The 21522-nt window shown below is 38.2% G+C and overlaps 1 protein-coding gene across 4 annotated transcripts in view; it reads left to right on the top strand.

Annotated features, from left to right (window-relative positions):
• LOC128016541 (protein kinase C and casein kinase II substrate protein 3-like) overlaps nt 1-21233 on the top strand; it is a 29365-nt gene extending 8132 nt beyond the window's left edge. For 2 of the 4 annotated variants that reach the window (XM_052601114.1, XM_052601113.1), the window contains 9 exons: nt 8759-8859; nt 9668-9824; nt 11148-11383; nt 11704-11859; nt 12417-12592; nt 14007-14127; nt 15070-15200; nt 17792-17952; nt 20149-21233. In XM_052601114.1, the coding sequence (XP_052457074.1) occupies nt 8806-8859; nt 9668-9824; nt 11148-11383; nt 11704-11859; nt 12417-12592; nt 14007-14127; nt 15070-15200; nt 17792-17952; nt 20149-20264 (1308 nt within the window). In that variant the 5' untranslated portion in view covers nt 8759-8805 and the 3' untranslated portion in view covers nt 20265-21233. Of the gene's footprint in view, nt 1-489; nt 684-8389; nt 8532-8758; nt 8860-9667; nt 9825-11147; nt 11384-11703; nt 11860-12416; nt 12593-14006; nt 14128-15069; nt 15201-17791; nt 17953-20148 lie in introns of those variants that run through there. The other 2 variants (XM_052601116.1, XM_052601115.1) reach the window with 2 other exon arrangements.
• The last annotated feature ends 289 nt before the right edge of the window (nt 21234-21522 follow it).

Genomic DNA, 21522 nt, shown 5'->3' with positions numbered 1-21522 from the left:
TATAGCTTAAGAGCCTTTTTGATGCTTGTGTAATATGGAAAAGAGCAGCACGAACATTCTTTAAAATATATTTCTTTGTGTCCCATGAAAAGTAATGTCATATGGGTTTGCAACAGCTTGATAATGATATTTTTTTTTTTTTTGGTGTAATGGGATACTCTACCCTGTTTACCCTACCCTTTCCTATTTACTGAACTTTAAAACTCACCAGACCTTTTTTTTCCCCTTTAAAACCAACAGCATTTTTTTTCTCTCAATCATCTTCCAATCCTGTCTTTATTCCTATTTAATTTTGGTTCTAAGTTGTTTGACTAAAGAAATGGTCTGGTTTGTAGTCGTCTAACTTGAGAGACTTTAGCACCGATCTGGCGAAAACATCTAAACAGAGTCAATGACCTATGAAATGTAAACTTCCCCAAAAGCAGGGCCCCTGACATTCTGTTAGTTTCTGAGCAACTTGTGCAACAAATTGTGAAAGGTATTTATACAAATGAGAGTTTAGTGCATCTGTCTCCTCTTGGGGAAGGGGGTTGCCCGGTTTAAGCGATTGCACTAGATTACAAATAACATGCATGACTGGCCATCTGCTGCTTTCTATTTTTCATCTGACATGCAATGGATTGTACATTTTAAAACGAAGCCTTTCCAAGGATCTGGACGTGTTCTAGGATAAGGAAAATTAAGTAAGTCCTAACAACTCAACAAAAAGGTCATTTTTATTGTTGTTAGTCATGGGTAATGTTAATTTAATCAGGTTTTATGCTAGTTCTCAAGGTTTCTTTGTCAACAGCAGGAATCTGTTAATACATTTGTGCCATGTTGCTCTTCACAGTGTTTCAAAGGTCAGCAGGCAAGTATCACTATTACTTTTGCTATTACATTGGTATGAGAGAATTTCCCTGACCTTAAACGTTAAACTTCTCTGCATAGTGCATTCTGTAAAACGCATGAACTTGAAAGTATGGTTTATTAAAACTGATGAAAACAATCCAAGCAATATATCTTATACACTTGAGACTGCTTTGAGTGGGATCGGTAAGCAGACATTTACATCTATGCTTTTAGGAAATATTATTCAGAGTATGTATCACATGTATAGTAGGATTGACTATTTAAGTAAGTAATTGACAACAGGCTGTTGAATTATTAGAAAATAATGCACACCCGAAGTGGTGATGTGGCCGTTACGCAAAGTGCTAACGCATTAACGCAGTGCAGCTAGGTGTGTTTCAACCGAAAGAAACAAACCAAACATCAAATAAAATGAAAAAAACAAATAAGCTTTTGAGCCATGTCACTTAACATTGCATCTAACTCTGGAAAGTTATCCAGTGTTGGGTTTTGAGGCTCTTTCCTAACAAGCTGTTGATCTCAATCATCAGAATTGGGAACTACTGCCCTAGCAACATATTAACAACCAGCAACTGCATTGTACCAGCATAGCATCATAGAATACGTGCATAGCAACCACTTAGTAACACCTTAGTAGCTGCAAAACAATTTCCTAGATTGTAGTTTTGAAAGGGAAACAGCGCATTTATTTCACTGGGTAATTTAATAATCTAAATGGAGCTTTTGATTTTTGCTGTGGACATGCACTGTAGTTTGCTGTTTCGTCCCCTTGGAATTATAGGTTCTATCTGACATTTTTGTCAAAATTGAGTTATTCACATATTCTTATTCTCTGACAATTTATTTACATTATGTGATGTTTTATTTTAAGTTGTGTGCATTTTGGGATTTTTTATTGAAAAAACAAAAAGGTTCTATCTACAGAAGTCTATGGAACACAAAAACTTTAAAGCTCAATATCTCAAAACTACTCAGAACGCAGATAGAACCTTATAATTCCAAGGGGACGGTTTGTCATCCAGGCTGGCCTACACATCTTTAGCATGGTAGATCTGAGAGTTTCTTGCTCTCCCCCGGCGTTTAACTGACACAGCTGTGTAATTACAGCCATCGTGGTCACGCCTCTCCCCAGACATGCTCGTTTTTAGCTCGGATCTCTGTGGGAGTGCTGAGCTCTTTTACATCGACATGATGGACCAAACCAGAAACACTGCTGTACAGCACAATAGAGCCCTACACGACGGAAAGGGGGCCACACTCCTCCCTGCTTGTATTTCAAATTTACAGCTCTAGGGTCTCCGTGAACATGACCATTGTGTTAATTTACCTGTTGCTAGGCTCTTTGGGCTGTGACTCTGACAGTGGGTATTTGACACGTTAATTCGGAGCCTAAAAGTCCTGTCTTCCATCTGCTCTCAGCTGTTGGAAATTGTTGCTTGCTAGTGGAAGAGGGTTATTAGGATCTGCTGTGTTCTTGCTCCAGCTTGGCGGGATCTCTAGGGCTTTGGTTATTCCTGGAGCTCAACATGACACAGCTGCTTGCTGCTGTACTTCTAGTGTGACATGTTTCATGGGAATGGGTGTGTCTGGCTTCTTCAATGCCTTGTTCACATACTGTATTGTTAGTAATGCTTTTTTTCTCTCTCTCTCTCTCTCTCTCTCTCTCTCTCTTGCATTTTTCACATAGTTCCTTATATTCATGAACTACCAACACAATATGTGATGCAGAGTGATATATGGGCTGAATACTGGCCTGTTTTATATCTAGTATGTAGGAGTATAATGGGACACAAAATGCTTGGGATGCACTTTAGTTTTGAAGTCATGATGCGGTAGGCAGTGTTTTTGGTACAACACAATAAACAATACTTTTTTCTTTTGTATTTAAGGAGTCGCAGTTCTGTTTAGAATAGCCTCTCATTAAAGGGTACATAACATACACAGTTTCACCTAATCTCATGTTAATCTTGAGTACCTATAGAGTAGTACTGCATCCTTCATATCTCCAAAAAGTCTTATCATATTTCTAAAAGAAAAATACAGCTTTCCGATTCTCTCCGGAAAAATCCGAGCTCCTGGAGGCATGCTGTCACTGAAATGACGAGAACACACAAATGCACTTGCTACACTCCATTGCTGCCCCGGAAAAACAAACTGCATCCATTGTTTGTGTAATGCTGGGTTCTTTTGGAGGCTGAACATGGTAAACTTTCCCTCTCATCCAAAAACACACTTATTTGGAGACATTCTCAAACAAATCCTATGCAGCGCTTCTGCCGATTTCCAGATAAAGCGCGTTGATGGGCGCGGTCTCGTTCTCCTCTGGTCAACGTGTGCGTGGGTGTGCTTTTCGGAGAGAAATGCTCATATAAGCTGTTCCTCCATTGTCTATGTCATTAGATCCATGATTGAAAAAAAAACAGCCGAAACTTGTTCCAACCCGGAAGTAAGATATTCTGCACAGAAATTCTGTCATTCGTCTAAATTACTTTTTTAAAACTTTGGCCATGTTTAGCTTGAGAATCCATCTCTTTAACACTGTGAACAACTCTGAATGTACAAAACACAATTGTAGCCCCCCTTTATGTGAATGCTAAGTAGTGATCATATGCAAGGCAAGCATGTTCATAACCTTTTTTGGTGGCAGTATGGGATTTGACCGTTTGATTCATAGATTAAGTAGTCCATTTCAAATGGATTGCATATACAGATTGTCTTCTGGTGATTTAGTCGACTAGTCTGTTACAAAATTTCCAGTTGAATCTATAATTTTTTTTTAGGGTTTCGATCATATGTTACTTACCTGATTTATAAAATGTATTATTCCTGACAATATTTTATGATTTATGTTGATAAAAATAATAAAATGTTACCTCTTGTTAACCCTAAACCAACTTTTTTTAGTTAATGATCTGTAAGAATGGGGCTTTATTAGCGCTGTTCATTGGTTCAAGTAACTTTTTTGACATTTGAGTATAAAGTGTTTTAATTCTACAATATATGGTGTAGAAACATCTGAGTGCTGCCCTCTTCAGGTTGAACGATGGCTACTGCAGTTGATTTTTCCTATTGGATGTTTGCAGTGGCAGGTGGCCTAAGCAGTTTCCAGCTCACCACGCCCTTGGCAGTATAAAACCATCTTGTTCCATCAAAATCACTGTAGTGAGTCAGGAGTCAGGAGTTGGAATTGCGAGTATTGAAAACGAAGAGTATTTTAGTATCTATGTAGCATAGCATTTATATAGTTATTTAGATTATTTCATGTAGCCTATGTAGTTAATTAGCATAGTTGTTAGTGTAACGTTAGTATTGTTAGAAGCATAGTTCAAATAGTAGAATAGTATTGCATCAGTTAGGATAGCTTTAAGTTAGCGAAGATTTATTTACCGTGGTCAGGATGGTACGTAGGTGTGTTGCTGGTTGCGACAGCACTGCTGGACTGCATAGTTTTCCAGCAGACTTGAAAATTAGGCGCCAGTGGTTGCATGCACCTGGCCTGGAAGATCGCGAGTTCCCGCCTAGAGCTTGAGTGTGCAAACTGCATTTTACGTGGGATTGCTTCTCCAATGCAATGGAGGTGGAAATGGGCTTCTCCACACAGCTTGCGCTGAAAAGAGATGCAGTGCCTTAATCAGAGACTGGACCCATTCGGTCTTGTGCGGCTGATTCACTAGCATCATCGGAAAGACGATCGCGGGAGATAAGACCACACTTTGAGCCAGTCGCTCGAATTGATCTGGCGTATAGCCCTGACCCTGTCCACTGGCACTTCGACTTCCTCCATTTCAGGTGAAGGTGGGGGAGAAAAGTCCTTTAATTCAAATGAACGCTCTATTGCAAAGCTACTTGTGTCACTACAGTCACTCTCCATTTTAGGGACTCTGACAACAGCTGTCAACTAATCCGTCACTGCGGGTCTCATGTTCACGCCCCACCCGCTCAGCCCCGCCCTCGGTTCGTCCCCTATATCTCCACTGTGATCTGCCCACATTTCAGCATTTTTCAAATATTGCCAGTGGGTGGAGTCAGGCTCTGACCAGGGGTTTAGTTACACTTTAACAAAATGCAACTAGATTTTTTAACCTTTTTGAAACTTCTTTTCCAATATTCAGATTCAAATGTATGCAAATTAGTGCATAATGTTTAATTTGATAATGCTATGTTTGCATATTTAAACAACATTTCAAAGAACTAGCAATACAAAACAGTGGTCTTAAAGAGATAGTTCAGTTCACCCCAAAAATTTGAATTACCCCATGGTTTACTTACCCTCAAGCCATTCTTGGTGTGTGTGACATTCTTCTTTCAGATGAATACAGTCTGAGTTATATTAAATAATGTCCAGGCTAATGCGTGTGTTATAATGGGAGTGGATGGTAGCCAAAAATTTGAAGTCCAAAAAATTGCACATGGCTCCGGCGAGGTTAATAAAGGCCTTCTGAAGCGATGCGATGCAATTGTGTAAAATATTTTCCATGTTTACAACTTTATAAACTTAATCTCTAGCTTCCGCTAACTGCGGTACGGATGCTCATGAGAGAGTGGCATCCAGTGGATGACGTAGGATGTAGGCAAATGTGGTGACGAACGTGGAAGTGACGATCATGGAAGTGCAGAGGAGAGAGAGCAAAACAAAAGTGTTTTACGAATGAGGATTTGTAAAGAAAAATGTCGGAGGATTTCGATATACTAAGCTAAGAGGACACTGGTTTTCCTTTGCTGTTAACAAAACTTGTTAGTTTGGTGTGTTTCCTCCTTTTGATGTTGCCACATCTCAGTGTTTTTATGAAGAGAGTGCATCTGCACTCGGTACCACTGGTCCACTGGTCTTTTTTGTACCAACTTGGTACTGAAGTACCGGGTCTTTTGACAGAATTAGTCTGAAAGAAGAATGTCATACACCTAGGATGACTTGAGGGTGATTCCATTTTTGGAGAAACTACCCATTTATACTGTGATCAATCAACTGGGGAAGTGTGGTAATATCTATTAGATTTGACCCTATTCATACATGGTGTCTAACGCGGATCCTGGAATCACTGTCCCGTTTGTTTGAGTTTGTGAATCAGAGAATATTGTGCCATTCATTTACACGGAGACACGCAGAACATGCAGAGTTAGCCTATTAGCAACAAGCACTGACTGGCTGTTGTCGCATATATTTCTGCTGTAATATTAATCCATATTGAGTAAAAATGTCCAGATCTTATCGTCGTTATCGACATTAATTTTATCGCAACTCTATGATATTAATTTATTGCCCAGCTCAGTAATGTGTAATATTTCAGATATTTTTTTAATAGTACCCAGAATTCTATGCACACTACGTCGTTAGAAGTATGCTAGTACTCTGTACCAGTTCTAGTATTCCAGTCAAAGTTTTTTTTATTTTAAATTAGCAACTGAAATTCAAGTGAAGCTCTCATTTCAGCTCTCCTCCTGGCATGTTTGTGAGAAATGCCATCATCGGGAGCTAATTTTCCACCCTGCCCTCACCTCACAGAGAGGAAGTTCAGTGGAAGTAATCAAGCTCTCTTTATTTGCTTTATTTTATATAAAAAAGATGCTTATTTGCCGAAATGATCTTCAAGGATGTGAAGTCAGATGTAGATTTTGAACCATAACAAACAGATGTGTTAAAAGAATCTGTTTACAATTAGGGATAAGCAAAAACAAAACGTAGGGGTTCTTGAAATGAGCTTGAACAATTTTTTTGCTTAAGTGGCTAATTGTGGAAAAACAACTTTTATTAGCATGCTAACAGTAACTGTTAGTCTCTTAGCCATGCTAAAAGCAGTTGTTGCTCTAAAATGCTTAAGGCGATATGGACCAAAAATCATATCTTTTAATGGTATGTATTTTATTTATTTATCCCATTGCACTGTCCAGCCCTACCTTTGTCGGATAAGATATTAGAAACTGGGGTTTAAAAAACCATTCAACCGACTGACAAAGCAACATCCACAGTAAATGCTCTTCAACACTCTGTTCATTACAAAATCCCCCTTGAGGATGCAAATTTTCCATTAGCATAGCCAGTTTGGCCTGAATTAGAAGCAGATGTCTCTGTGCGGCCTATCCCACTCCTTCCACACTCATTTGTTATGTCTGTTTGAGGAAGCTATACAACCTTGACTCAGACAATATGAAGAGAATCCAAGGCCAGAAGTAATGCTGAATGTATACAAGCACAGGGACAGCTTGTACATGGTTCATTAGGTGTACACATACTTGTTCTGTTTGGACTAAATGTAGTTTATGCAATAGCCAACGCAGTTTGTGTGTTAATAAACACGTTATTTTAAAGTGATGATTAAGCACCTGAGAGGCATGACCAATAGCGAATGGACACTTCCATGTCTTTGGACATATTTTTTATCAACATTACATCCTTGCTACATTTAAAAAATGAAGGTTCCATATAAAGTGGGATTTTCCACTAATATAAATGAAAGGTTATTTACTGACATTTAATAACCTGTAACATTCATTGAACATTCCCATTGCCCAAATGGAAAAATGGAATTCAGATAGTTCGGTTTATCTTCACACTAAGAAAAGAAAAAATTATTCTGTTAAGAATTGTTCACTGAAAGGTTCTTTGGGGAACCAAAAATGTTTTTTATTATTGGAGCCTTTTCACCGGAGGAAAATTTTCATAGTTCCTTCCTATAACATTTGGTATAAATACACAACTTTTGGTGTGTTCACAAATCAGGAACTTTGTGAATGAATTTCAGTTATAGGATTTTAGTTATAGGAACACCATATGGGGAGACCCTTCTACAGAGTAGGGTTTAACCCAGCACAATAGGAGCTCCCAGTGACATGTACATTGATTGGCCGAACGTGTGCCATATGAAACACTGGCATGTGCCATTTTTATAAAGCATTGTAAACACCCAGTTTACACATGCTTACGCCAGAAACTACCTCAACAAACTTGGAACAGTGATAGATGGACAGATGTCAGAAGTCCATGTTCTTCTCCTTCCTCTATCCTCCAGTTGTTGAAGGCCGCTCTTAAATGACGTCGCTGTCAACCAGCTTATGTCACTTCAGAGTTCCTGCTGGCAGTGTGAATGCAACATTTAGTTCTCTGGGTACTGCCCCATTGGCTAGTCCCTATAAGTGAGTTCCTATAACCACCCAGGTCAAAAGAACCTAATGTGAAACCCCCATTTTTTAAACCTTTATTTATAAGAGTGTGCAGCGATTAGAAGAACCATTTTGGGTCCTTCAGAGAACCTTTCAGTGAACAATTCTTAAAATCACCAATTTTTGTTCTTTGTGTAAAGAACATTGTAATGATCTAAAGGTCTTTTTTCCACTATAAAGAACCCTTTGTGTAATAGAAAGGTTCCATGGATGTTGAAGGTTCTTTATGGAACCATCAATGCAAAAAAATAACCTTTATTTTTAGTGGTGTACTGAACATTCCATTAGAACAAATTAGTGGGAGTTGCCTGGGTGACGGTGGCACAATTTTTGTGACTCCACCCAGAATGGTGCGGAGAAGCTTCTGCCTCACCTAGGCTGTCTTAGGCAGACACAAAGACACAGAGAGGTGAGACTGGCCTATGCTGGCTTCCTCTCTGTATTGGAATACAGGATTACTGTTCCTGGACAGATGTCTTAACTGTAGAGGCCAAGGAGTGTTGGGTGACAACAGGTTGCTGGCAAGTGAAACGTTTATGGAATATATTTTGAATTGCCTCTGCTTAGTTTTTTGGATTGAACTTGAGGGCCTGTGACATGAAGAGCAGAGACTGGATGAACCAGTTTGTTCTCTGTCAAGACTGCTGTCTTTGGTTGTCTTATATTTTTCAGTAATGTCTTTTTATTTTTTTGCTGTTAATAACCACATTTGTGAGATTTATTTGATTTCATGTCTTGTTCTTAACAGTTTGACTGACAGCCGCCATCATTCTGTGCTGCAAGGGTGACCCCAAAATGTCTTCCAACGGCGATCTGCAGGACCTTGGTAGCTGGGACAGCTTCTGGGAGGTAAGTGGCTTCCAACCAGGGTTTTGGAGACTACATGAACGGATCCCTGCAGATCTGATATTTCCATGTGTTCTCGAAGAGGTTTCCGCACCTGGCGAGATTTGTAGTAGGAGTACCCCTTCCACACTGTTTCTTTAAGCAACATTGGTCAGGTCCACACTTGTCTTGGAGAAAACTAATAGATACAAAGTGCTTTTATATAGTGAAGTGAAAGTGAAAGGTTTATTTTACCATCAGCTTTGTTGGTAATGTAAGACAGACAGTCATTTTGGGGAGAATCATGTAGAAGGTGCCACTGGGGTTGCAAAATAATACTTTTGGGATGGTGTTGTGTATAATACATAGTTTATTTATATTCATAGTTTTGTTTGAAATATAAATTATTAATGTATTCCCCTATAATTCAATTCATCATTTATCTTAACACAGCTTACCCCAAATGCAGCTTACCACTTTTGAGATTTGCCCCTGTGTTTGTTGGTGCAGAAATATAGTTAAAATCCTTGCTTAAAGGAAACCCTAATTTAAAAAATATCACAGCTTATTCCACTCCTAAACTGGTTTATGTATGTTTAAGGAACTAGAGTCATAAATAATCTAATTCTATAATCTTACATTTAATAATTTATAAATTTTACTTGACTGAAATGTAATTATTTAATGATAATCCTAGCTTTTAACTGCCATGACAAAATCATTGAGTCACTGAGTTAAACCTGAAAACCGAATCAGTCTGATTTAAAAATGAAATATTTATATTCCGTGTGCAACATTTGAATATGACTCTAACGTGACTTTGGTTGGTTAGCCTGGGAACTACAGGAGGACGGTTAAACGCATTGACGATGGCTACAAACTATGCCACGAGCTGGTCGGCTGCTTCCAGGAGCGGGCCAAGATTGAGAAGGGCTATTCCCAGCAGCTGAGTGACTGGGCCAGGAAATGGAGGGGTGTTGTGGAGAAAGGTGAGCATTGACTTCGAGTCTCATAGTTCATCCTCCTAAAGTAGATGCATCCCTCTACAGTAACATAACATCAACACATTCTGTTCTGATGATTTTATAAGTATCATAATAAAATTATTATAAACCTGTCAGTGATGTTACTCTGCCAGTGCTCACTAGGGTTGGGAACCAAAAAAACGATTTTTATTCAGAACTGGTTGTTATTTATTTATTTATTTATTTTAAGAACCTGAACTGTGAGAAATTTCGATGTTTTGGTTTCTGAAAACGGTCATATTTTATAAACTGTCATAATTAAGCATATGCTGATTGATGGACCAGCATTACTCAACTTTACTTACTACCTTCCAGCAATAGGAACCGTAAAATTTTTACTATATGCTGTACAAAATGTTGTGTTTCTGTAAAATAAAGAAAACAAACATGATGCATTTTCTGACGTCTCGTCTTGAACAGGAGTGCTTCACAAAAATGAACTAAAACTCAGCAAATACATGCCTCACAGATATGATAAAGATATCTATAGAAAGCTTTAAATTACTAATCTATCACTATGAAACAAAACATAAAAAACTCATTATAATCATAATCCATTAAGATGCACTTTTCTTTAAAGGCGCATCTGAGGAGATGGCCATTCAGGATTGGCAACTTGATCCTTGTGGCACCAACTCAGAAAACACTAGATTATTAGTAAATAATTCAAATATCTCCTTACAATTTCCCCCTCATATATTCATGGTAACTACCTTAGCCTATTACATGCATTTGAATGCAGAACTGTTCAGCTGCACTGATGGCACATCAATATTTGAAATTTGGACTACATTTGTGTAACATAAGCTACATTTGTGAACGCACATTTTCTGCATTGTTACACGTCAAGTCACGCGTCCGAGCACGTCTTACAGACTGCAGCTTACAATCACAACTTCATTGTGCTTTTACACCTTTCAAACCGAATTTCACAAAATTGGTCATCTCCCGAAAGCATTTTTTTAGCAGTTTTATTAATGGGAGTATAATTATTAATTTGCTTATTTAAATTAATGTAATCGATTAGATATCATAATATTTAGGCTGTAATATAGGCTATTATAAATCTGGTTGGTTTGTATTGGTGACATAATATGTAAATGATATACATGCGGCCCGTGAGACTTGCACTTGGACCATATTGCGGCCCAATGGAAAAAAAGGTTGAGAACCACTGATCTAGAGAGTAGAAGATGATAATGACTTTTTTTTTTTTTTTTGACTTGGGCTTCTAAGCAACTTTCCAGTGTAATGAACAAACAAATAAAGCTAAATTCTGTCCTGCAGGCCCACAGTATGGGACTCTGGAAAAGGCCTGGCATGCTTTCATGAATGCAGCAGACAGACTGAGTGAGATCCATATGGAACTAAAAGAGAAACTGGCTGTTGAGGACAGCGAAAAGATTAGAAACTGGCAGAAGGATGCCTTCCACAAGCAAATGATCGGTGGATTCCGTGAGACCAAAGACGCCGATGATGGCTTCCGCAAAGCCCAGAAACCCTGGGTTCGAAAACTGAAGGATGTGAGTCGTCTCCTGTGCAGAAAACAAAGCCAATACTATGAATTTTTAGATTTTTTTGTTTTTAAAAGGGCAGTACACCCAAAATGATATGTTATCATCTGCTCTCCTTCATGGCACCTGAACTAGTTTCTTATGGATTGTGAATGAAATGTAAATATAGCTTGACCAACAAAAAGTTTTGGGTAAACATTAGGAAGTGTAAATGATTGCAGAAGCTTCTTATTCTTATTTATTCTTATTTTGGGTGAGCTATCAGTTTAAAGTTATGTGTAAATAGAACTATGTGTATTTGGTGTATAAAAAAATCTTCTCTGCTGTAGGTGGAGTCTACCAAAAAGATTTATCACCAAGCCCGGAAGGAAGAGCGCACGGCATTGACCCGTGAAACACATGCCAAGGCTGACCCCACCAAATCCCCAGAAGAGGTCCGCAAGTTCACAGACCGCCTGGAGAAATGTACCCAGGAAGCAGAGAAGGTAGCATGAGAAGAAGCACAGACAACAGTTTTTCAGTTTTATTAATGTTTTTATTAAGTTTTATTAGGTAGTTTAGTTGACGTTTTTTATTTATTTATTTTTGGGTGGAATGAAATGACAGAATTTCCATAAACTTAGACAAGACAAGGCATGTTTGTTGCTTCCACCAATAGTAAAGCCGCTGTGATGATGTCTTTGAACCTGTTGTGACAATTCAAAATAATGGGTGTGTTGTTGAATGTGTGGTTTCAGTCACAAAAATATACTTCCTTCTCAAAGGTGTAAAGGGAAACATCACAATTTGATATGTTTAAAAAGGTTTTTGCTCTCATTTTTCAATAGTTTATAGACAGTCATGAATTTCATATTAGTACATTTACATTTTATTTTGTGCATGCTTTGATCCAAAGTGCCTCCCAAATGAAGAAAGTGGTACAGCTTGCTCTTTCAGATTAAACTCGAGATGTATTCTGAACAGGAAATTTCTTAGGAATTGACCTTATAAACTGTGTCCCATGACTCTGTCTCATCAACCGGTTTCTTGTGTTTGCCCTCAGGCTAAGGAGCGTTATGAGAGAGCCCTGGACGAGTTGAATCGCTGTAACCCACGTTACATGGAAGACATGGAACAAGTGTTTGAAATCACACAGGAGGCAGAAAAGAAGAGGTTGCGCTTTTTTAAACAAGTGCTGCAGGACATACACCAGCACATGGACCTCCCCAGCAATGATGGGTTAGTCATTCCTCTGCTTCACTCTCTATATAGATGCTTATCTTCTAGGACAACATCCTAATCAAAATATATGATTTGAAACTCTTTATGTCTACGCAAATTGCATGCAACACAAAAACAGCGCTTTAGTGATTATGTTGCTAATGAGTCTTTACTATGCATAAAAATATGTATTATTTCTTTGTCATCTTTGATTAATTTTGTGGTAACACTTTATTTTACAATCATATTTCACATGTACATACTATGTACCTGTTATAATGATTACAACAACTGGTTAGCAACTAGGCACTTCCCCTGAACCTATCCCCTAAACCAAACCCATGCTCTTAGAAGGCAGCAAAATTTAGCGCCCATTCGTTTTGAGAAGCCTTGGTGCTATCTATAAATGTTGTCTAGTTGGGTGGCTTACTAGAGTTCGAAACCGAGACACTGAGAGATTGCCAGGCACAAATTTCCACACAATTGTGAGTTCCATTAAAAATCAAATGAGAGAAATGAAGAGCTCCGTCTCAAACTTTACTCCGTGTCAAGTCCTGATTTATATTGGCAGTTCAGTATCCTCAGGCTCTTTAAATAGTTTCTGGTCATTTATGTGTCTCATAGCTAAAAACTAAAATAAATGAAGCATGTTAACCATTAATGAGTGCTTATTTGTATTTCCAGGATGTCTGCTATCATTATGTTTACTTCGTGAGGAATTCGAAGCACGTCGTTGACTATGGGGTCATTTTAAAAGAGCTGAAATATTGTGTATCAATGTGTTTTCTAATCAATGAACAAATACCTCATTCCATTTTGTGTTTTGGAGTTGCATGTTCAGAATAGCAACAAAAACAACACCCTTTATTTTTCATATTAATTGTCTGCACTAATTTGTCATATTGACTAGTGCCGGCTAGAATAAATAGGACCCAAAATTCATTGATTTCTTTTAATACTAGAATAAAAATACAAAAGTACTTCATTTTTAGTTCTTCGTTCAGTTAAAATCTAAAATAAGTACTTTTACTGGAGAAATATTTGATTAGGGTATCTGTACTTCTACTCAAATACTTGATTTGTGTACTTCGTCCACCACTTTTTGGTTATATATGTAAATGAACAATGTGTTACCTGCATCCAGAGATCTTTGATAAGGAACAAAGTCTTCTCTTAAATGGCATTGCTCCAGTGACAGTCCTGTTGTACCCCTAAAGGTACAATTTTTCAAGTTTCTTTTTCTGACACTGTGCAAGATGTTGTACATCAAAATATATTTCTCTGTGTCAGGCGTTTTAAAGGTTTGATTAATAGTAATGGCGATGTTTGTCTTAGCAAGAACCATCAACTGTAGTTGGATCTTTTTACTTATAATCTTCCCTGTGCACAAATAAACCTGTCCTGACAGAGTGTGTGGAAAATCCCCATGCAGATTTCAAGCCCTGTACCGAGACCTGGGCCAGACCATCAACGCAGCCAGTGACGCGGAGGACCTCAGGTGGTGGAGGAACACCCATGGGCCAGGCATGAGCATGAATTGGCCACAGTTTGAGGTACAGTAAATTTCTTTCTGCTAAATGCTGTTTTGTTTAGAATCTTTGCTACATCACAAGAATGCCAGGAAAGATGTTTACCAGACTACCAAACTTGAATGCTAACATTTGTTTAGAAAAGATATGACACTTACGGCCCCAAACACTGCTGTGGCATCGTCAGCCATAGAGCTGTTTTGGCCCCGGGCTCCAGTGATGGTCTATTTCTAAAGGGCTGAGCGTGAATGAGCTGTTGTCTTTGCACGGCCCATGAGTGGGTTCTGGAATGTCGGGTCGGATCTCTCTCCCTAATGGCAATCCTTCCCCCCTTCCTTCCCAGCCCTCCCCACAATACAAACACACACAGACACACAGTGGCAGTGTCAAGCATGTCCTTTTGTGCAAATGAGGTTTATACATACACAACTGTATATGTACGGATGTAACGTGGAGTCTGAGTGTGTCTGAAATTTAGAAATCCCCCATGGTGTGAATGTTTAATCGAGCAGTAGGAGAGTGAATAACCGTCACAGAGATAAAATTAAGCTTTTAGTCAAGTTTGACCTGGTGAGTGACACGTCCAGAGGAATCTTCTGGCATCCTCTCTTCTCTGCCAGCACACTGGAGCCCTTTGTGTGGCTGTAAATAAGCACATCTCTCTCTCTCTCTCTCTCTCTCTCTCTCTCTTAGACTGTAGATTCATCTGACATGGACTGAATCAGTTTGGGTGACTTACTAATCAGCAGTTCTAGGATGTCAGTGTATATATGTGTGTGTGTGTGTATACATGTTTATATACACACACACACACACACACACATTACATTATTATTATTTTCATTATTACATCTTTTTTTTTAATGTGTAATTAAAATCTAAACATAGGTAGGGAGTATAACACAAGTTAGTTACATATAATATGGATTTTTAGTTTTTTATATGTGCATTTAATGTTTTTTACAGGAGTGGTCACCAGAAGCAAACCGATCCATCAGTCGAAGAGAAAGAAACAGTCGTTCTGATGACGTGGTTACTCTGACTAACATCGTCTCAGCAGGAGACGAACCCCCGAAGACTCCACAAGAAACTACGAGGTACATCTGACTACTGCATACCCGTATACTCACAAAGAAATGGTTCTGTTTTTTAGAAATATTTTTGCATTGAAAAAAAGTTAATTTTGATCATAAAAAAAAAAAAAAGAAATGTAAAACTTACAATTTTGTTAAAAAAAAATAATTAATTAATAGCTTACCCTCAGTCAAGTTTAGTTTTGGACCTTTAAATTGAACATTTTGGGCACTTTTTACAGTTCACTTTGGGAAAAAGCTGATTAAAATGGTTACAAATAAGATTTTAGCAAATGTGTTTTCTTTTTTTTAAAGCTGCGGTAGGGAACTTTTGACGCTCTAGCGGTTAATAAACAGAACTGCTTGCGTCTTGCGGAAGAACATCGTAGCCGGAACTACTTCTTTCTGTTTATGTCTATGAAGAATCACAAAGGTACTGGGTTACTCCCCCGCGGTATCCCCCCGAAGCAATCTAAAATAGTCCGAATATAAACACTTATTATAGGTGCACCCTAGTGATTCAGGACAAGCTAAAAACACGGTTTGGAAAATGGATTCATGGTGTACTCGCTTATTATATAAATTTTTCTACATTTTGAACACAAACAAAGTTACGGACCGCAGCTCTGATTGGTTATTTTTTACCGGGAGCGATGGAGTTTCTGCAAATGGCAATAGGACCACTGGGAGGAGCCAGAGGAGCTTGATTTTTTTCACAGATTATCTGTCTCATATTCTACTGTCAGGACATAATGACAGGTTTAACAAATATTACAAAAGTTCCCTACAGCACCTTTTAATTGCTGATACTGATCTGCAGAGCAGAGTGCTTGATGACCAATATAATGACTGTATATACAGGTGCTGGTCATTAGAATTATTAGAATATCATCAAAAAGTTGATTTATTTCACTAATTCCATTCAAAAAGTGAAACTTGTATATTATGTTCATTCATTACACACACCTGTAATAATAATTAATGATGCCAAATAAGGTGCACACAAAATTGGTGCAACCGTAACAAAATACTTAGAATTGCTTAAAATTCACACAAGAATATTTGTAAAATGTATGTGTCAAGCACCCAAATATAGATACACAGATTGAGTTTCGTATTCTACTACAAAAACAGTCCAACTTTTTATTACAGTGTTGTAATTAGGAGTGGAGGGTTGTTATTGTGTGTTTTTTTTATTATTATTATTTTTATTATGCTGGCATCAGTTCTTTCCTAAGGGCTTTAAACACTGCTTTTAGTACCAACTACACCAATTAGCACTGAGTCAGCGCATTCAGACTGTGTGTGTGTGTGTGTGTTAGGGTAGCATGTTAACACAGGATGAAGGGAGTCAAAGGTATTAGCTAAATGAAGTGCCTGGAAAGAACTGAGAAGGTCTGGAACAGATAGTATAGATGGTTTTTGTTTGTGTTGTATCTGAATCTCTCACAGGGAACACAGGCACACAGGAGAATGCCTGTTAAATTGCAGTATTACATGTGGCTCTCTGCAGCGTCCTGCTTATTAGTCTGGTCTCTGTTGACTCTTAAACCCACAGGTGGCTTGAGGCAGATGGCTATTACGAGAACATAAGTGGATATGCACCGGGAGTGTCAGTGCAACTTTTTTTTTTTCTTGACCTCCTCTCCCGGAGTACAGACAACAGCTCTGTTCTAAAACCTAGTTAGCAGCCTACCTAGACAGTATTTTAAGGAATCACTGATTATGCAGTAGTGATATGCTGAAATTCCAGCTAATGAACGTTTTTCAGCAAGAAAAGGTCAAATGGTTCTGGAGCCAAATTCATTGATCAAAACAGTGACATTTATTAATGTGTCTCAGGTTGTGCCTTTTGACTGGATCAATAGCTATTTTGTGAACACAACACGAATACCGTAAGCTATAACAGATAAATGGGTCAATTGCAAAACTTCTAAGTTAGTCATTTTTGAAGTTTTATTTACTGTAAGTTAGAATATTGTCTTAGAAGGCAGCTGTCAATGTAGGCAGTAGATATCAAGGTAGCTCACTGGGTAGTGGAACAGAGCTAACAAGATTTTCAAGACAAGAACATTTTGAGATCTATCAGCATTTTGTAGTTAAAACAGTTTTGCTGCTATTAAGATGAATCAAATTAACCTGTTTGATCCCATTCCCTTGTGAGAGCCAGTCTTTGGTTCCAAGCTAAAAATTGTTCAGTATGCGTAAATCAAGTTTTTAACAATTACAACTTATATTTGCTTTTTGCAGTTTCCTCTTTAAAAATCAGTAGGAATCCTCATTTCTAACACTGCTTTACGCTGTTTTTCTTTGAGTAAATATTGAATGAATGTTCTGGGTTCAGAACAAGTTGGGCTTTCTTGACAGCCTCTGTGGGGCAAGACATTATGACAAGTTTTGATTAAGTTTTGTGACTATACTTTCAAAACTATGTTGCATGTGAACAGTATGCCACAGATGAGAATTAAAATCAAATTGAATCCCTTCAATCGATTTGAAACATTTCACATGTTTTTAGCTGAACTATCACAGACCACCTGATTACCAACTCCTTCTATTAAAACGATTCATCCATGAATATGTTCAGTTTTCTAATTCTTCTTCTGTTCACGCAGGGTGAGTAAAGACTACTCCTCGGACTGGTCTGATGAAGAGAGCCCCAAAAAATTAATCGCAGCCAACGGGATGGAGGAGGAGGAGAAGGTAGTCGGGGTTCGTGTTAGAGCGCTTTATGAATACACAGGGCAGGAGGCTGATGAGCTGAGCTTTAAAGCAGGTATTAATCCCTACTAATGCTTATTAATTCCACACACATGAACATACTGTACACATGGCTGCGGCTTGTGGATTCATCAAACCCCTTTTCTTTGCTCGTCCTTTGCTCTTTCAATGCCTTGCTGAGCATGGTAGAGCAGTTTTTTCAAAAGGCATTGTGGAAAGGATGAAATGAAATGGGGTTGGTCAATCTAAGCATGTGCGTATGTGTGTGAATGACACGTTACATGGGTTTATTTGAGACCGCTTCCTCGTATTTAGACGAAACGGAACTAGTGAACTGACACGAAACACAAATGTACTCATTTCCAATAGGCTGTGCTAGAATCGTCAAAAATAGAAGCAGCTAAACAAAATAGTTTCAAACACTTACAGTAAGCTGAGATGAAGTATTAGACTTGAAGAGGGTAACAAAACAAGGGAAACATTTGCTTCTTGTTTAAAAAGGAATCTAAATCACAAAAATGTTGACCTTTTGACCTTGTTTTATAATTTCCCCGTTTTTGCTTTTGAATAACGTTCACAATCAGACGCAGATCTACAGGCGTTCTAATAAACCAATAGTATCCTTTCGGTGATCCCTGCATGTAATAAATGATCTCAACTCAAAGTCTACCCAAAAGTCACTAAATGGCGTCAGTTTAGGACAGTGTTTAAAACTAATATTAGTGTCTGCACTGCAGACGCTGAGAGGCAGACGCACTGGAGTGATGTAGAATGAGGGTAAAACAAAGCTTAAAGGGTTACTCCACGCCTGTCCCTTTCAGTGCAGAGTAAATAACAGTGTCAAGGTCCGAGAAAAGTCCATCTGCCATCAGTGGTTCTACCGTAACGTTATGAAGTGACGAGAATATGCGTTCAGCGGATATTCTCCAAAATTGTGCTACAGTGATGCGGAGAGACACAGAGGAGTTTAATTGTTGAATTAAGTTATTATTTTTGTTTTCTTTGCACACAATAAGTATTCTCGTCGCTTCATAACGTTATGATTGAACCACTGATTGCAGATGGACTATTCTGACGATGTCTTTCATATTTTTCTGGACCTTGACAGTGTAATATACTTGGCAGTCAATGGGACAGTCACAAGCCTCCCGGTTTTCATCCAAAATATCTTACATTGTGTTCTGAAGACGAACAAAGCTTTTACAGGTTTGGAATGACATGGGAGTAAGTGATTAATGACAAAGATGTTATTTTTGGGTGGAGTATCCCTTTAAGGTCAGCAGTTAATGGCCAGGGCAAGAATAAGGAATCAATCTCATTTGGTCTAGTTTGCTAAAGTAGAGCTTAATTGGACCGACAGGCAGGTCCCAGGATCCAGGGGGATCCCCCCCAGGAGGGGGTTTTGAAAAGTCTGAAAGCACCTCTAACAAAACATGCACTAGCAGACATGCCAAGACTGACACCTGGTGGTCATATACTGAAGGGTTTATTTCCCACTCAAGGAAAGTAGATTTAAAGGTGTACTCAGTATTTGTGTCTGTTGCAGTCCCCGATATGACAGTGATCTTGGATTTATACTGACACCTTGTGGCGTGGCTTTAGCATGATGCTAAAGCTAATGTTGTCAGTTACCAATGCCCTTGGGTAACCTAATGCAAGTGTATATAATTATAAATATATTTTTCAAAAGTATTATTTTTCTCTTTTGTGTGAAACTTTCTTTAATTGAACAAAAACACAGAGTACCTTTAGGATCCTGCAAGAACTATAAATGGTTCACCTTAGAAAATGATTTTTTAGAAGTTCAGTGTAGTATGTTTTGAAAAAAAAAACTTATTTAATTCAATATGATACTAGTTGTTGTTTTTTGTACTATATTTGTGTTTTTTTTTTTTTTTTTTTTTTTTTTTTGAGTATTCCTCCAGCAAATTTTCATAAGAGAAAGCGTTTTTGAAGCAGTTAAATATATAAAAGTACCCTGAATACACACTAATATATTTTAGGCTTTTTTTTTTAATGTATAAGGCATATTGAGCAGAAAGCTGGTTTATGCCCGATGTGTCTGGACAGGCATAAGGGTGTGTGAAACAAGTAAAGTCACATCATTGCAGCTCTTGTGAAACTGCATGTTGACTTTTCAAGGCTGGTTCACCACTGTTTTTCATTAATGACTGGTTTTATATGATCGTATGCATACGTCTCATTGAAAAGTTAAGCATGGTGTTCTGAAACGTATATTTGTGTCATACAGGTGAAGAGTTAATGAAGCTGGGTGAAGAGGACGAGCAGGGCTGGTGTAAAGGACAGCTGGCCAGCGGAGAAATAGGCCTCTACCCTGCTAACTACGTCCAAGTCATCACATCTTGATCACCCGCTTCGCCCTAAATGAGACCCACACCTTCCCTGTGGCAGCCGCAAGGCCACGTCACACTGAACCACGGCAGTTGTGTCCAATACACAGCCATGCAACTGCATGATGGATTGAATGCCACGATACATGAGGAGATTCAGAGAGGATTGCGCAGTCCAGTGTTTTATTTTCTCCTTTCACTGACACTCTAGAGGACTTTAAGAATAGTTAGTCCCGCTTTGTCCTTGTGCTTATTGAAAGATCAGTGCCTTTATTATTAAATGCCACAGACATTTGCAGCACATGGTTGAATGGACACATGGTTTGTCTGATTCATTGTGTTCACAGGTAAACGTGCGAGTCGCCACTGTTGGATTTGTTTTGATAGATAATCATTGCAATCCTTTTGTTTTAGTATTTCTCGTTTCTGTTACATATCAGAATTATTTCAAGTATTTGATCCAATCTACGCTGACTTTATATATTCAGGTTTTGCGAATCTTTCACGAGAAGCGTGTTGTGTGTAATATGTTAGGTCGTTCTAGTATAAACTGACCATTTCTTTGATCGTAGTTCAGAATTGAAGGATTCGTCATTGCATATTTACATATGTTTCCACAAAAGATATATGGGTTTATAATAAACAAACCGTCTCTGGGCAGATGCTCTTCAGAATCATGATTCTTGGATTCCTGTCAAGGGATCCGGGAGGAGGTTCTAAAATACTGTCGGTGAGATTGTTTTACTTTTTTTATTTATCTTTTTGTTTTTATTTGGAGCACATGAAATTTCTGTTGTCAAATGATTCACAGTTTGAGAGAAAGGGCAAAACCTCTGGGCTTCTTGTGGTAAGAGTGAATGTGTGAGTGCTCATGGGAAATGTTTCTCATATGTGCCCCACCGTGAACATAGTTTTACATGAAACTGCTGTAACAGCCAATACTAATCAATGTAAAAATAGTCAATAAAAGTGAATGAGATTCTTATTGTCCTGTGGTGGATGTCATGCTGCTTAAACACAAAGTTTTACATTTTTGGATTGAGATATCACACACTTTTTCGTTTTCTTACACTGAAAACATTTTTCTCTGTTATTTAGCAGATACCATCTGGAAGTTACCGGATAGCTGAAATTACATTTCAAGTAGTCATGCAGTATTATCATTTCATCAAAAACATAAATCTTTTATAATTATGCTATTACTGTATATATATTGGGTTCACTTCAAGGAGAATATGTACTGCAAGAAGAAGAAAAAACTTGAAAGGTGATTG

This window comes from Carassius gibelio, chromosome A7, assembly GCF_023724105.1.
Source record: "Carassius gibelio isolate Cgi1373 ecotype wild population from Czech Republic chromosome A7, carGib1.2-hapl.c, whole genome shotgun sequence".
Classification (NCBI taxonomy): domain Eukaryota; kingdom Metazoa; phylum Chordata; class Actinopteri; order Cypriniformes; family Cyprinidae; genus Carassius; species Carassius gibelio.
The sequence above is the reverse complement of the archived record's forward strand: the minus strand, read 5'-3'. Positions and strand labels throughout refer to the sequence as shown.